We start from the raw sequence: 17321 nt of genomic DNA, 5'->3' as shown, positions 1-17321 counted from the left end.
CCACTTGTTCCTTCGTACATGAAGAAGCCCCAAAGTTCAGCAGCAGACCTGCTTTCTCCTGGCAGTGCAGTTGATCTGCCTGCATTTGGAGGAACATACAGGGCTCTTGTCTGGATTGCACATGAAAACCAAAATTGTTTTGATGGTTTGTTTTCAGTCAGAATGTTACCTTGCATGTTGCAGGAATATCATTACACGGTCATAATTTGAGTTAACACTGTGCAGTCCTGTTCTAATATACTGTACATATTATACATACTGGGATTTATACCAGTGTACTCCAGCAGTCTATTTTAATCTAGGCAATTATCTTTGATTGTGAAACTTTCAAGTAGTCTTTTAGGGGTTTGCAGTGAAATATTTTCATAGTCTGGTTGAGTCCAGAGATCGTACACGTTTTAAAGTAATGCTTGTTAATGCATTTTAACTAACAGATTTGGTTTAACCTCTGGAAATCTTTGTCAGACACTTGTAAACACAGACAGCTCTATTTATTTAAGCCCTGATGACCAGCTTTCTTATGCACTCTGTGCACTGTTTACATGAAATGCCAAGATGAGCCAGGAAGGGAATAGCAAAGATGCTTACATCCTAGTTGAACAGAAATTCGATTGGTAATAAGGGGTTTTTTTAATGGAAATGGTCTCAGCTGCTATGTATGCCCCTACACATGTGCTCTTGTGCAGGTGTGTGTAGGACACAGGCACCAAAATCCAGGGATATCTTTGTACAAGGGAATGTTCTTCACTACAATGCAGCATCGTGCGAATTTTCCCTTTCTTTTAATTTTTCTAGCCTTTTCTAGTTTGTTCGCCAGGGAGTATGGCCATAACCTTGAGGCTTCAGCATCTTCCTAAAAAAGAAACTGTTTCAAAATGAAAATAAGCAGAACTTGGCTGAATCTCCCCTGGCACAACTTGAGGCCATTCCCTCTCGTCCTATTGCTACTTACTTGGGAGAAGAGGCCGACCCCTACCTCACCACAACCTCCCTTCAGGTAGTTATAGAGAGCGACAAGGTCACCCCTGAGCCTTCTTTTCTTTGGACTAAACAGTCCTAGCTCCCTCAGCCACTCCAGACCCCTCACCAGCTTCATTGCCCTTCTCTGAACGTTCTCCAGGGCCTCCACGTCATTCTTGTAGAGAGGGGCCCAAAACTGAACACTGTACTTGAGGTGCAGCCTCACCAGGGCTGAATACAGAGAACTCTCTTTAGAGTCACAACTGAATCTGCCTCCATCATTTTCTTTGCCCCATCAGCTATTTATGCACATGAACAAGATTGCTCCTGAGCCTTCTCCAGGCCAGGCATTCTTAGCACTCTCAGCCTCTTCTTGTATGTTTGGTGCTCCAAACCTTCATTGCAGTCACTCCAGTACATCTTCCTTTTCTTGAGAAACCCAAATCTCAACCCAGCACTGCAGCTGTGATCCCACTAGGGCTGAACAGGGAGAGGGGAAGGATTGCTTGCCTTGTTCTGCTGGCAGTTTCTGCTTCTTGCTGCAGCCCAGGATCCTGTTGCTCTTTCTTGCTGTAAGGGCTCGCTTCTGGTTTATGTTCCACTTGGTGCCCACCAGGACTCCCAGGCCCTTTTCTGCAAAGCTGCTGTCCGGCCCATCAGGCACATATTGATGCTTTGGTTTATTCCTCCCCAGGTGCAGTTTGTGTTTCCCTTTTTTGAACACCACGAGATCTCTGTTAGTCCATTTCTCTAGCCTGCCAATGTCCTTCTGCGTGGCAGCACAGCCTGCCCTTATAGAGGCAAAATTAGAGGCGTTGTTGCTTCATATCTGTAAATGGCAGCTTTTCAGATGCTATTATCAATCATAAGTTATCCTTGTTAAAACAGCAATTTTGCACCACTTTATAGGATTCTTTAAATAATTCCTATGTTTTTTAACAGCTTTGTTCTGCTTATAGGAGGGAAAGTGTGGCATATATTGCAGAAGTTGAAAATGTTTTACAAATTGTAATGACTTTAAGATCAAGTTTTGTTTCTGTAAAACATATTATTTACCAACTTTATTTTGTCTCATAAAATAACTCTCATTATCCTCGTTCTTAGCTAGTTTATTTTTACTTACAAAAACACCAGTATACTGATCATTGAAGGCAGTGTAATGATTCATAGAATTTTTGGAGTGGATGGAAATGTCTCCTGCATCTTGTTTTGAAAACTCATTTCTACGCTTCTCTGTAATTAGTGTCATAAACAGAGAGAATTTCATGTTCTGCCGTTATTCTTTTTTCCAGTAAAGGCAATTGTTCAGTTCATGAACTACTTAAATAATATTTTCTGACTTTTTACCTAATATTTACCGATGCTGGGGGGAGTTTTGTGTATGACTAATAAAATAATTGGTTCATGTCCTTCTTACAACATTCTAAAAAATGCTTGTGCATTTGCTGTCTAATCTGAGCTATCTTTTAACCAGCTGAAACATGTCTTAATTTTTCTATGTGATCAGGCAGTTACTGAAACTTTTAAGTGTAGCATTACGATAAAAATACATTGCTTCAGCTTTTCTTATTTGTACATTTGAGTGCATGAAACAGCTGTGTCAAGACTTCTAGCCTATCTGTTTAACAGCAAATGCCAGGAGAATACCGCTTCAGTGAATCTGAGGTGAGCCAGGTTACAGTACCTGGGTTAGCATGACAAAAGGTGTACCTGTAGATAGTCACCATCACCCAGCTGGTAATGCAATAACTTGATTTGGGTCTCAATCCTGTACTACTTGCCAGCTTCCATTTTTCTTCTTCAGGAGGACAGTAATGGTGCCAGGAAAATCAGAGCAGTTTTGCTCTGTTACTCCTGAACAAAATATTAGCAAATAGCTGATTAACAAGTACCAAAATGCACAAATGTTTTCATATAGTAATTACTATGTACACTGTTATGGTAGTATTTGGGAACACTGCAGGGCATGGTGAGTGCATCACATTTTACATTGTCATTAAGGCTTCAGAGCTGGTGTTGAAAAGCTGTAGTACAGTGACAATAATCCCAGTATTCTGTCTGTCCTGACAGCAAAACAGTGCAAAAGTGAGTTGTACAGCAGCTGTTTCAGGCTCCTTCTCTTAACCGTAGGATTTATTTTCTGTGGGGTGACAAAATGTTATGGAAAAAAAAAAAAAAGTTAATTGATGAGTTTTTGCTTTCTGTTTCTTTCAGGACTCCTCCAGGATGGTTTCAAGCAGATATAAAAGGTATGAGATCTTTGTACTCAACACACTTATTCACATACATATTGTCCCAGAAAGACTTTGGCCACCAAGTCAAACATGAGCGACCGATGAGTTCTTGCCACAATGGATGCTGCATTAGGGAAAGTATAAACAACAGGCCAGGGGGAATAATCCTTTCTGCTCAATTTTGGTGAGGCCACACCTGGAGTGCCGTGTCCAGTTCTGGACATACTGTTAAAGAGCTCAATGAAGGATCACCAAGATGATTTGAACTAGAGTACCCCACTTATTACAGGACTGCTCTGCCTAGAGAACAGTTATCTTGAGCATGTTTCATCCATGTCTGTAAATACATGAAGACTGCAGAAAGGATGGAGCCAAACTCTTTTCAGTGGTGCCCATTGTTAGGACAAGATGGAGTGGGCACAAGCAGGAGCCCAGGAGGTTCTCTCTAAACACTGGGAAACTCTTCTGTGCTGTGTGGCTAATGAAGTACTGGCACAAATTGCCTGGGAGAGGCTGTGGGGTCTTCTGCTTGTGTATCTTCAGAAGCTGCCTGGGTATGGTCCTGGACACTGTGCTCTGGGTGTCCCTGTTTGAGCAGGGGTTGGAGCAGACTGATCCAGTGGCCAACCTGAATCCTATTGTGAAAGCAGATGAAATACATTGTTTTTTGAAAGCATAGGCCATTATACTACTGCTGAAGACATAGCCTGATTTGGAGTAAGGACTGGAGTGATGCGCCAAACTTATAAAACCCTCCCTGGTATATCACTATTAAAAAAACAAAAAAACAAAAAACTCAGCTAGTGTTTTATTGAGTCTTATTAGTGCCAAGCAGTTTTCCAAGGCAATATCTGAGTATTTTGGTCTACGCATAACCTAGGAGCCAGTAGTTTAACAGTTGAGTTATGAATCTGAAGTTCAATACAGGTAATTTTGTTGCTTTCCACAGTACTACTGACAGTAATTTCTGTGATTTCATCATCTTAATATTTCATTTGCAGGAGATGCTGTTCACTTAGTGTGTCCTTTGTGTTATTTGTTTGTCTTTGAGACAAGTATAACTCTTGCCATTTTTCAAGTTTATCAATCAGAACAATATTTCAGATGCTGATTCTGTGCTGTACGTTGTGTGAAATTTTTGTCCATGTGGAACATATAGACATGGCTATCATGTTTATTAAAAATGTAAAGGTAACATGGATTTTGAAATACATCAACTGAAGCAAGGCATTTTAATAAGTATGTGTTTATTTTCACATATGAGTGTATTCTTTTGTACATCCTTTATTCAGGTGAAACATGTGGATGGTTTATTCGTGGCTGTAGAAGTAACTGCAGAGAGCTCCTTCAACTATCTAGTCTTCACTGGTGTATTTTCCCCCCCTCAAAGCTACGCATCTATTGTTTTATGCTTTAGATTTCTTGTTGTGGTGCTTTCTTTTTATATTTAGGTTTCTGGATTTTGATAAACATGACCAAATGCTTTTTATTGCTCAAGGGTTTTTTTGAATCACTTTGTTATAGCAGAATAGGTGGACTTATTTTCACAACATTAATACCTATGAAATTTCATGGATTTTTTTTTATCAAGCACATTTTAGTTGAATCTTCACTTTCTCTTCATATTGTTGTCTGTATCTGATGGATACTTAATTGTGTGTGTCGCAGTATTTGGTGGCTTTTTGCAAAGCGTTATCTTCACTTGCTATTCACTTAGGAAAACTCAGTTGTGTTTAGGGTGCCAAGAAATAGAAGTTTGAGTAATCACACACATTTGTAACATATCTGAAAACAAACTAATTCTTCTGATTAACACTGCAAGAATAGAAGACTCTTAAGTTAGGAAATGCTAAAATAAGACGTTTGTGTAGTCTTTAGTCAGCTTTAGTTATATGTAGAATGTACATTCTTTGTTCATGAACTTTGCCCCTCAAGACTTGCAGCACATTCAGGAGGAATCTAACTTGCTGTGAGCTGCTCTTTAATATTTTTTTAATGTATGTTGCTGTATATCTTACTTGTTGTAGAATCTTCAAACCTCATGTTGAAAACAAAGAATTATTTTCCTGTGAAGTCATCACAGCACACAATACCCAAATATTGGTGGATTTTATTCTAACAATACCTCCATGAAATGTGCAATAGTCAGTTCTTCACAGACAGAGGCTCAGTACTGGTTGTGTTAAGAGGTAAAAGTACCTATCTATTTTCTTCTGTATTCTAAAATTTCTCCCTCCTAAGTAACTTTTTGGTTAAAAGCATTTGAACAAAACATGTCTCCCAGTGGCTGCAGTGTAAAATCTTAAAAGAATTGGGACCAGCGTCCTCTTCTCTTCTGAGAGTATTTGAGTTGTTCTTGTCTTCCATCGTTGCAATACAAGAATGTTGTAGAGAAAGCAGCCTGCTCTCATTCACTATGGCGTAGATCTCTGTTATGTTCAAAATGTAGCAGAAGTCCTTTGCAAACAGAAAGTTCAATTCTGTGATTATGAGTCTCTTCAAGTCCCAGATGTGTTCAACTTAATGGACTTTTAACAGTTCTGTTCATACTTACTTAGGTTTTCAAAGTGTATCGAGAGAGCACCAAGTTATAACTTCTGGACAACCACTCTGAGATCCTATTTGAAGCTATTCCTTGCACTGGTCTAACCGCAAGCAGTCAGTGCTTCCTGGATGAGGAAGAGAGAATCTGTGCTAGCAGACTTTAACAGGCAACTGACAGCAAAAGTGAAAATGCAGTATTTTCTTAAAATTCCTGCTCTATTAGAGACCCCCATGGGAAGAATGTATTATTTGTCAGAAAATTTCCAATCATTTTCCCCCATCTTTATTGCTCATAATCACTTGCTTTCTCCCTCTTTCCCAGTTGTTCCTCACCAGAAGCGATATGTCAGCATTTTTGTTCACTTTACTCATTTCCATTTCCTGGCCCAGTTAGACAGAGACAACCTTTTCCCTCTGTCCCTCATATTCCTGCATTCTCCTGTTTAACCATTTAACCAAGGTGCTAGACTTCTCTCTGTCTCCATCTTCTGGCCTCTAATCTTGGATTACTGATACCATCTCAGACTTCCAGTATGTTCCTTTTCCCTTTCCGTGTAGCTATTTTCAAGTCTACTAAAATACTTGTCTCCCTGGATCTAAAAAGTCAAGAGATGTATCAGAAGCAGAGAAGGAAGGGTATGTGCTGGTCTGTTCTGATGGAGTTCCTGATCTCATCATTTGTTCTAGGACTCAAGGAAGTGCACACATTTTACTACCTATTTAATCAGACATACTGACTACTTTGCCTTGTATGGATGCAGTGATACATGGTGAAATATTTATATGGTATTCCTGAGAAAACCATTTCACTGAGTGCCTCTTGATGGGAAGACGTGTTTACAAATGAAGTCTGCTGGCTGTTCTGTTATTCTACTTATGTTCTGGCTGACTTGGACAAACTGAGCCTGTCTCCTTATACAATAAAGTAAATAAATGCTTGGGATGAGAATCTTAATCTGTAACTGTAGTCTGTCTACTGAATTTGCTTTAAAATTTTCTACACTCCCACCCTGGAATTTTGTATTTGGGTTCCTTTGTAGTTGCATGAGTTAACCACAGAAAATATTTTCAGAATGAAGTGATGGTTTTGTTGTGATTTAGAGTGGTACTGTAGGATGTATTTAAAAACATGACCAGTACCTTCAGGATTGTGCTTACATGAAGGCCTTGGGACATGCTCCTGAACATGTTGGAGAGTTATGACCAGTCAGCTGTGCTCATCATCAGCTACGTGTGATTTAAATATGCAGGTGTCCTTCTCTGGCCTGTATCTATTTCCACATCTTTAGTTTTTCCCTAAGCTTTTTTTAACATGAAATGCTTCATCTTGCCCATTACAACTACTGTTACTATACAACTACTGTTACTATAGCTGAGTATACTACTGGAAAAGGCCTTGTGTGTAGTTATTATAAACCAGGAGGAACACTGCCATTAGTAAGCATGGTTTTCTGTGTCAGTTCAGATGGTATCAGGTCAAGGGAGGTGATCCTGTCCCTATGTTCTGTACTGCTGAGACATCACCTGGAGTACTGCGTGCAGGTATGGAGCCCTCAGTATAGGAGAGACATGGACCTGTTGGAGCACAAAAACAATTAAAGGAGTGGAACACTCACTGTGAGGACAGGCTGAGAGAGCTGGGGCTGTTCAGCCAGGAGAACAGAAGGCTGCGAGGTGACCTGATAGCGGCCTGTCAGTATACTTACAAGAAGGAAGGGGACAGACTCTTTAGCAGGGTCTGTTGTAATGGGACAAGGGGAAATGGTTTCAAACTTAAAGAAGGCAGATTTAGGTTAGATATAAGGAAAAAGTATTTTACTATGTGGGTGGTGAAGCACTGGCACAGGTTGCCCAGAGAGATGGCGGATGCCCCATCCCTGGAGACATTCAAGGCCAGGCTGGACCACGCTCTGAGCAACCCCGTCTACCTGTGCATGTCCCTGATCATTGCAGGGGATTTAAAGGTCCCTTCCAAATCGAAGATTCTATGAATGACAAAGTAGATTCTGTTTCTTGAAATATTTAAGTGCAATCTACATGTAAGCATGAATTATGTTTCTCTTGTATTCTGTGAATGAATAAATTTGCAATTAACAGTAAAGCAGGATGTGTATATGGATGTCAGATTTTTTTTGAGAAATACACAGGGCTTGTTTTAATGGCTTACTTTAAAGACTACCTGTCTGTTTTGGAGCTACTGAGCTTTCCTTTTAGACGTATCTTAAATTAAAACTGAAACTTTGCAGAGTAGGGTTAAAAGTAATTCATAAATTTTGTATGGTTCATGCAGATCAAGCTGGATCAGTTTATAGAAAGAGATTAAAATCTCTTAGTGGTTCAGGGGTGTGTTCCCCTTATAAGTTTGTTTATTAGTGGAAATGAGTACAATATGGTGTGGCTTTATGGCTATCAGGCAGATTTCAGAGGGCTTTTCTCCTTGCTTGGGGTTGCACTGCACACTGACATGGAAGCCAGTAGGTCCAGACTCTGCCCACTGATGCCCTGCAGACTGCATTGTGCTCTTATTCAGCAATCCTGCAAGAGATAGAAAATAGCTGAAGTATAAGAGATCACTCATTTCTAGATAGAGGTGCAGTGAAGGAGATGTTAAAGACCTGACGAAGTTCTCTTGCTCGTTTTTTTTTTTTTAATTACTAAAAAGCTGAAACTACACTAAAAATGTAGTAACTCTAACTGTTCACGTGCTGCATACTAACCTTGCTCTCTGTAACTGAGAAAGAACGCAGCTGCAACATGTTCTCCTAACAGTGTGCCCAGACTTGCCCACTTGCCTGTACCTGGGAGCTTTATGGCAGGGCCCAGCCTGCTCAGGGTGCTCGCTGAGCTGTCTCACCCAGCTTGCCACAGGTGGTGGGAGAGCTGCTGTGCAGAAACCAGCTCTTAAACAGGCTGGGGGTGGGGGGGTTATTGAGGTGCTTTTCTTGGCTGTGATAGCCCTCTTGTTGCTACAAAGCTGCTGAAACGCTTTGGGTTTGTTTTTACAGAAGCTTAGGATGGCCTAAGTTGATCATGCCGCAGTTCCTCCCTGTCCCTGGTGCCTCAGGCAGCCGCTGTGGGTCAGGGTCAGGACTTTGCTGCTCTGTCACCTTGGGCCAGGGCCACGGAGGTAGCTTGGGAGCATGCCGCTTGGGAGCATGCAGCTGTAAGGGCCAGGCCTGCTCTTCTCTGGCTCAGCACTGATGGGCGCTGACATGGCCCCACAGACCTGAGGAACAGCAGTCCAAGGTAGACCGTTTAGAAACGTTGCCTGTCTCTCATTTTTTCAAAGAAGCTGTTAGCAGCTGGCTGGATTCCAAAGTGACACAATTAATCGCAAATTTCCAAATTAAGTGTAGTTACGAGATGCTGGAAATAAAAGTAAATGTGTTATAGTTGAAATCAATGACATTTGGTTTTGACTAGGTGATATTAATTGGATGAAATTGCCTTTTGGATGGTGCTTAAGGAAAATATTCAGAGAACCAAGATACATTGAAATAACAAGATTTATTCCACCTTTCTGCAGTAATGCTATTAAAGCTGACCCTGTCTGAATAGCAGGTTTTATTTTCTTTTAAAGGAAATGAGTAGGATGCCATTCTAAAACAGAGCTATTATTTCATATAGGACTTGTCAGAAGCTGCAATGTGAGTTAATTTCTTTGCTGTTTTGTTACAACAAGCAAAATGATGAACTTCATTTCTGTTACTTTCCTTGTATTAGGTTATGGACTAACACCTTAACATTTTTAAAATCCCATTTCCTAGAAGTCTTCATGATAACATTCTTTTCATATTGAAAATGAATATGTTCAGTTATTTCAGTCTCCAGTGAAATAAGCAAGGAAATTTTTAAGTGTGATTCAGGGAAAATACAGAAAATGTCTTAATTTATTAATGAAACCTTTCCTATCTGGTTATTCTTTCTTTTAGCTTTCCTTTAGGAGCACCTGCCAAGAGCACTCGGTGGAGTTGGGTTGAGATATTCCACTGTTGTCAAAAGGGATCATTTCTGAGTGATAAAAAATTGAGTCTTTTTTCACGTGGTCTGTTCTTATGACATTAACAGCATGAAACAACACATCTTTCAAGTAGCTAAATAATCTAGAATTTATAGAGTTAAGCTAAAATATTTCTCTTATGTTGTGTTGCAACATGCGTATCCGGTCCTAGAAATGTTTTCAAAAAAAATCTTCTAGATGGAGAATAAACAGTGCTAAATATGGTAATAACATTAAGCTACAAATTCCTTACAATTGTGTCAGTGTGCCTTGGAAACTTCACACATACTGGAGCAGAGCAATATTTGTATCCACGAGAAGACATTCTTTTGCCAGATATGCCTGCTTTTGATTTGCACTGAATCCATCTAGATTTGCACATTGTCAGCAGGGGTTTTCTAGAGTTATGAAATGCAAAACTGTTAAGCACAAATATTAATCATATAATTCCTGTGTTTTAAAGGAGATGTTGTAAGGATATTTGAGGTGCTTTTATTCTTTCCAGAACTAGAAATGATAATCAGTTATGATTCCATTGCAGTGCTTTTTAAGGAATAGATACATGATCTGAAGAAGAAAACTTATCACCTTTTAGTCTATTTACCACTTCAAATGATAAATAGGCTAAAAAATACATACCTTTTTAATCAGAGGAGCATCACGCCAGATATTTTGTGCTGTTTTTTTCCTGTGGTGCTTGTAAACTGTTGTACTTGGTCAGGCTGGAATGCAGCTGACTTTCTTCATAGCAGTGAGTATGGCACTGTGTTTCTTCCATGAATGAAGATTGAGAGAGTTGGGCTTGTTCAGAAAAGAAGCTGGGGAGACCTTATTGCAATATTTTGATATATAAAGGGAGAAAGACCTTTTTGCCATTGCCTGTACTAGACAGGATAAAGGGCAACCATCTTAAACTGAAAGAGGATAGGATTTAGATTGGATATAAAGACGGAAATTTTCACTCTGAAGGTAGTAAGGCAGTGGCAAAGGCTGCCCAGAGAAGTTGTGTGTGCTCCATGCCTAGAGGTCTTCAAGGCCAGGTTGGGTGGGTCTTTGGGTGACTTGATCCTAGTGAAAGGTGTCTCTTGCTCTAGATGGTCTTTGGTCTCTTCCAATCCAAACCAGTATTAAGAGCTTTTCTCCTCTACCTTCACTTCCACCACACAGGCATGAGATTGAGAGTGGACATGGATGGGACATTCTAATCATACAGTGTCTTGCTCGGTGATAAAATTGGAGTGGCAGAAAAAGAACTGCTGGGGGTTTGTGTTGTCCTTCAAAGCAGGCTTGGCACTTGTCAGCATATGATGAGTGATTTCCTTTGTATTGCTTGTTTTTTTTCCCCCCTCCATCTTGACTTGGTGCTTAGCTGCTGGCTGCTTACCCCACCACACCTGGCTTTGCTCAAGTTCTGTTGAGCTGGTTTGTTTGTTTGTTTGTTTTCAAAGGTTTAATGAAAAATTTATAAATTGCCACTAAAAAAAAAGAAGCAAGTCAGTACCCTCTCCTGAATTCTTAAAAGGTATTAAACAGCTATTTGCTGTAGCAGTGAGAATTTTCCAAATGTCTTGCTTTAAGGATTCAGGCTATATGCCTCCTGAGTTTTTAACTGAAATTAAATAATTTTGAGGCAAACAAGTTCCATTTCACAGGAATACAGTTTTAGAAAAGATCAAAAAGTTCTCTTCAGTAAATTCATATTTGCTGCTTAAATTACCCTGCTCAAAGAAGATATTGCATAGTGATCAACTCAGACAGACAACTATAAAATGTTAATCTAAGAAAGTTATGAGCTACAACATTTTACGGTAAGGAGATACACCCTAGTTTCTTAATACAGATTGTATCTTGAGACAGTCTTGTGCGTGATTCCTTGAGGCAATGAAGTTAGTGAGTTCTCAGCAACACAAAGCTGTGAAAGCTGTGCTCTGCAGTGTATTGTACTGACCTCTTAAGTGCTTTGGAAAGCACTCTGTTGTTATTTCTACCTTTTCCTTTTTGTTAAATCTGTAAATCTGTCTTCTTTGCTCTATGCCTTTTAGTACAGGTAATGCTCCAGAAGATGATGCTTTAAATAGATATTCCCGAACAGACAGGACAACTTACAGCAGATACAGCAGGGATGCAAACTCTTCTGGGAGTTCTGTACCAAGTAATGCTTTAGAAAAGAGGATTGAGGAACTTGAAAGGGTGAGTACCAACTAATGTCTGCATGGTATACATCCAAAATAAAGTACCTTCGAAACCTTGTGGGGAAATCAGTAGTGAATTAATACAGAAATGATTGATGCTTGAAGTGCGGCTGCTTACATCTACAAATATGTAAAGAAGCAAGCAGACAGAAAGAATGTGAGCTTTCTAATCATCATGAATGTTTTGTTTTCATTTGGTTTGGAAGCACAAAATAGCTGAGGTAAAGATAATACAAGCGGAGAGCCAGCTGTGCTGTGTGTATTTGTCGTATGTACCTCGTGACACACAAGTGTAGGGCTAATAACCCAGGGGGAGATGGGGCTCACCGGCTGGTCAGAAAATAAGCAGAGTTCTATCTGATTTACTTCTTGTTTGGGATTTTATCATGTACTGAAGTGGTATAAAATTTAATTATTACCTTGTTGTTCACTGAATTGCTAGGCACCTAAAAATATATTTCAAACAAAGTTTTCTTTATTCCAGACGTTTTTAGTACAAACATTTTTGAAATAACAACGTTAAAGCTGTGTTCTTCACTTAAAACTTTTTTTGGCTAAGTATGTCATCTGTGTAACATATTATGAGCTTCTGTTTCTTCTTCTGAAGTGGCTTTTTGTGAGTAACTAGCCACATTTTTTTGAATTTGTATGGATGAAGTTGTTATGGCCTGCCCTGTAGAAGCTGACTGAGTAAATGCAATTTAAATAAGCTTTTAGTTTTTCTTTTTTTAAATGAGAAAAATGTAAAACTTGTCTTTTTTTTAAGACTTAGGGAAGCCAGATTTGGATGAAATTTGCTATAATCTTCCAAATTCAAATCATTTTTCTTCTAAAATAATTCAATTACAAATAAGAGAAAATAGAGGAAGATTTAAGGATTGCTTTTCAGAGTCCCAAACTCTGACTTGGTGAATTTCTCATGGACATTTTCATTTTTCTCTTATTCAAGCCCCCATATCTCCTGAGATCTTCATTCCCATGTTAACTAGTATTAAACAAAAATGAAAGGAAAAAATATATATAAAATGTGGAAACTGAGACTTTCCATTAACATATTTGTCTCATAGACCTCCGTCCAATTATGGACTCATGTGTAAGTGAGATATTAATTAAGCATCTCTGGAATAGGAGATATCACACAGGTTAGATGTGAGTAAAATATCTTCTTAGATGTGATTCATTAGTTCCTTGCAGTGTAAAGGCTTGAAGGCTTTTGGGTTTGACTTGCTGTAGAAGCGGAATTACAGGCATTTGTGTGGTTTATGTCTGCGTGCATGTAGTGAGGGTGTGGTATTTTAATGGCAATAAAATAAAACTCTGTCTTTAAAACAATTACCTTTGACAACAGTGTTTATTCTATTTTTAGGAACTTGCAAAGGAGAGACAGGAAAATGTAAGATTAATGAAGATGACACAGGATAAAGAGGAAGTAATTGGAAAACTGAAGGAAGAAATTGATTTATTAAACAGAGTAAGCACATATTTTCTTACGTGGTACTTTATAAAGAGGGGATAAAAACCTCTGCATTCTCAGTGCTTTTCTTCAGGTTCTTGTAACCACTTGGCAAAGTCACAAGAGAATTAAGGAATTAAGTGGTTTTTGTTTTTTTTGTTCAGTTTTGTATCTGTGTAACTTTTCAAGAGGCATGTTAACAAGTTATATTTTCCAGGTGGCTTCTGTTTGTCGTCATTAACTTCCAGAACTTTTTAACTGTTGAGAAACTTCTTATTGCTGTTTTGTTGTTGTTTGTTGTACAATGAGATTACAAAAGCATGTGTTCTTTACTGCCACTTCCTTTCAAATTCAGTACGCAGCATACCAGGAATTAATGAAGTTTGGAGTTCAACAGTTTTCTTAGTAAATTGTTCCAAGGCTCATGTCAGAAAAAGCAGTGGTAGCTTTAATTTATTTATTGTCAGTTCTAATTTACTAATTAGGTATGTTATTAGTAGGTAATCTTAGACAGATTTGGAAGTGTGTATTACTGTTCTCACCCTATTGTCATGCTTTTTGTTTTTGATCCCAAAATAAAGGCGTAACAAGACAAGGGGCAGGCGACTTGGGTTATCTATGCTCAGTGCAGGGTATGAAGGCATGAGAAGAAGTTTGGGAGAATAAAGCTTGCTTAGGAATGGGGCAGAGTAAGAAATTTTTGAAGTTAGTGTAAAATACCAATTTTAACAAGTCCCAGTTTAAAGGATGAACTGGGAACTCTTCCTAGAATAGATTGGTGACCTTGTCTCAAACATTTCAGTTGATGTGCAGTCTGGATGTACTTGGGAAATACGCTTCTGCTATTTATGCTCTACCTTTATGGGGAGATACAGATCTTCCTGTAAAATTTAAACAAAATGGCCTTGCTGAATTCAACAGTAAAAGGAGGCAATAACTTCATGTGCATTATGGTAGACTTTGATTTTGTGGCATTTGTTTGTAACAGTGGAGATGAACATACACAAAAGATGGCAAATTAATGAATTAAAAGACTAAAGCAGCTGTTATTTCTTTTTACAAAGAAAGATAGAATGTATAGGCTTAATGAAATATTGTCTGTTTTGGAGAGATTTGTGATTTAACTGAGGAATTGGTTTTCATGCCATTTCTACATGTGACAAGGAATCTTTCACATCTAAGCTGACCTCTTCAGTAATACTCGAGGAATCTGTTCACTCCTCTGTAATGGGTGGCAAAGCGACTTCATACTGCTGGTCACGTCTGATTTCCTGTCTCAGAGATCAGAAAGCAAAAAACAGAAATACCCAAATCACTGCAAGCCTGTGTTTTAAGATCTGTTTTGACAGTTTCTAAGGCAGAAGCAATGGGTTTTTTTTTCCTGCTGTATTTGAAGGATGATGTCCTAAATTAAATCCATAAAGAGATTGGAAACCATCTTTGAACATCCATAGTAAAGTCAAATAGGCCTTGTGTACTGCCTGCATTTAAGTATGATGGCAATTTCTGTTTGTTGTGTGAAAAAAAATCAAAATATAGTAATTCCAGAAACCTTTTTAGTACAGAACGACTAAAACTGCATTGATGAGAGATATATACATGGAACTCCCTAGGTAGTCTCCATAAATGCAGGAGATAATATATATATATTTTTTCTCCACCAGCACAGCATTTATCATAGCTATAACATTATGTATTGGCTTTATTGCACTGCAGCTATTAATGTTTGAATCCCACAGGTTTTTCTTCACGTTGAAATAGCTGCCATTTGACTTTCTGACCATCTTACTGATTTGTTTTACAAAAATTGAAGCCAACATGTGTCAAGTGATGCTTCCATTAAAGCAGATACAATTTCACTTTCTTTTGTAATAGCTTTTGGATTTTTCAGTGCTTTTATATTAGCTATCCATGTGAATTTAGAAAAAGGAAAGCTTTAGAATAGTGAAAGAAGTTACAGAAGTATTACATCATTGCCATGATGGAAGGGCATGAAAGTTAATATGGCAGTCATATTTGCCTAAGGCTTAGGTTTGCAACTGTGATCATGAGAGTCAGCACTTAAACATCCATCTGTTCTTCATAGAAAGTTGCTCTGTAGACCTGGCATCAGGATCACATGCTTTACGTGCAGGATAAGAGAAGCCCCGATGACTTAGGGAGCTTATACAGTGATCTTTTTAAAAGGTTTTGCTTGTAAAGAACCTAAATGGAGGTCTTGAAATTTGACCATCTATGCATCTTTCCTGTTAATCAAAAAATGCTGTTATTGCATGTTAGATTGCAAAGAATTTCAAGTCAGATAGCCTAAATGCCATTTTATTGCTTAGCTTCCTGACTTCTCAGCCCTCATGTTTAGAGAAATGCTTCTTCTAGAAGTCTTGGTCAGTTTGTGACCACAGATGCATCCTTCATTGGCAGAGACCTTGAGTTACACTTGAAAAGCTATTTTTATGAGAATCCTGAAAACTTGTTGGCAGACTTTTTTTCTCTTTTTAAGTAAATACATTTATTTAATGTGAAACTATGATTTTACTGAGAACAGTCAGTACAAACATGCTTAAAAAATGCTAGCTGCGTTTATATTGAGAACCAGAGAAATCTCTGCCGTAAATAACATCTTTTCATTCCAGTAGATTAACTACTAAAGTATGTCTGCCACCTTTTTGTAAGAAAGGAGTAATTGCTTCATAAGCACCTCAAGGGAAAGGCATCTCAGGATATTTATGTTAAACATTTGTACACTAAGTTCAGCTGTCAGTTAGTTTACACTTAATCATTTCTGGTCTTACTGTCACTATAGTTAAACATATATTTGGATATAATCTGTCAGTGAGAATTCACAATCCAGCTAGTGTCAATACTGTGCAGTTACTGGTTCCTTCTGTAGACCAGGCTTTCCTACTATAGCATCTTATTTACTAATAAATGTAAATTATTAGCATTGCAGTTATTAATTTTGAATAAGAAGTCTTAAATTACAGAGCAGAATAAACCACTTTCTTCTCTCAGTCCACTATTTCCTTAGACACTTAAACTGATTTAGTTATTTTTCCTGGATCACATTCAAGAACGTCTTTGGAATGTTATTTTATCATCATAAAATTTCAAAAACTATTTATATTCCATTTGGAGTAAATAACAGGTGTTTTTATACAGAAGGCTGGTAGGTAAGCTTTAATTGAGCTACCTAATGGCTCTGTTAAAAGCATGATTAAGCACAATATTACATTCACTGAACTAAAAAGTACAACTGCACTGATAATAGTATTTTCCCTTCCACCTTATTATTTATCTGCACAAGGGATAAAACAAATTGTGTTTTCTAAAATGACATAGTAAACTGTATTTGCAGTAGCTGCTCATCAAAACTCTTGCATGTGTAGATGTTTAACACTTGCACGCGTTACAGCAGACAGCTGCTTTTCCAGGAAGTCATTCCTGTGTGACACAGTATTACCTCTGTTAATACAAAGAGGAATTTCTGCTAGTGATTTTTGATTCCAGACTTCAAAACCAAAAGATTAATTGCAAAGGTATTGGATTTGGGCTTGCCGAATTGAAGAGGCTTTTAAAAATCACAGAACTGATTAACACAGAGTCTCTAGAATGCACTTCTGGAGTGATCCCACTGAAAAAAGATAAAGAAAATAGGTTCCTTATGTTAAACAGCACTTAACAACTAAAAGGAATAAGAGAAAAACATCTTTTCTCTATTATTGTTTTATGTTTAATCTACCCTGACAACACCAGGGATTTGCAGAGAGATCAGAGGACATTTAATAGCTGATCAGAGCTGATCGGAGTCCTGGTTCTTCCTCCTTTTGCCCGCCTTCCATTTTTCTTCTCAAAGTGCTGTCCTTGATGTCACTATGTCCTCATTTTTTTTTGTTGTTCTCATTCTGTTTGTTCCATGTTGTTTGTACAATACAATTATT

At 38.3% G+C, this 17321-nt stretch overlaps 1 protein-coding gene across 1 annotated transcript in view; it reads left to right on the top strand.

Annotated features, from left to right (window-relative positions):
- Positions 1 to 17321, top strand: part of PAWR (pro-apoptotic WT1 regulator) — a 47451-nt gene that overhangs the window by 24606 nt on the left and 5524 nt on the right. The window contains exons 3-5 of the mRNA XM_031553732.1: positions 3175 to 3209; positions 11781 to 11928; positions 13297 to 13401. Coding sequence (XP_031409592.1) covers positions 3175 to 3209; positions 11781 to 11928; positions 13297 to 13401 — 288 coding nt within the window. The remainder of the gene's footprint in view (positions 1 to 3174; positions 3210 to 11780; positions 11929 to 13296; positions 13402 to 17321) is intronic.

The sequence above is a fragment of the Meleagris gallopavo genome, chromosome 1 (assembly GCF_000146605.3).
Source record: "Meleagris gallopavo isolate NT-WF06-2002-E0010 breed Aviagen turkey brand Nicholas breeding stock chromosome 1, Turkey_5.1, whole genome shotgun sequence".
In the NCBI taxonomy this organism is placed as follows: Eukaryota; Metazoa; Chordata; class Aves; order Galliformes; family Phasianidae; genus Meleagris; species Meleagris gallopavo.
Note: the sequence above shows the minus strand (reverse complement) of the source record. Positions and strands in the feature narration are given on the sequence as shown.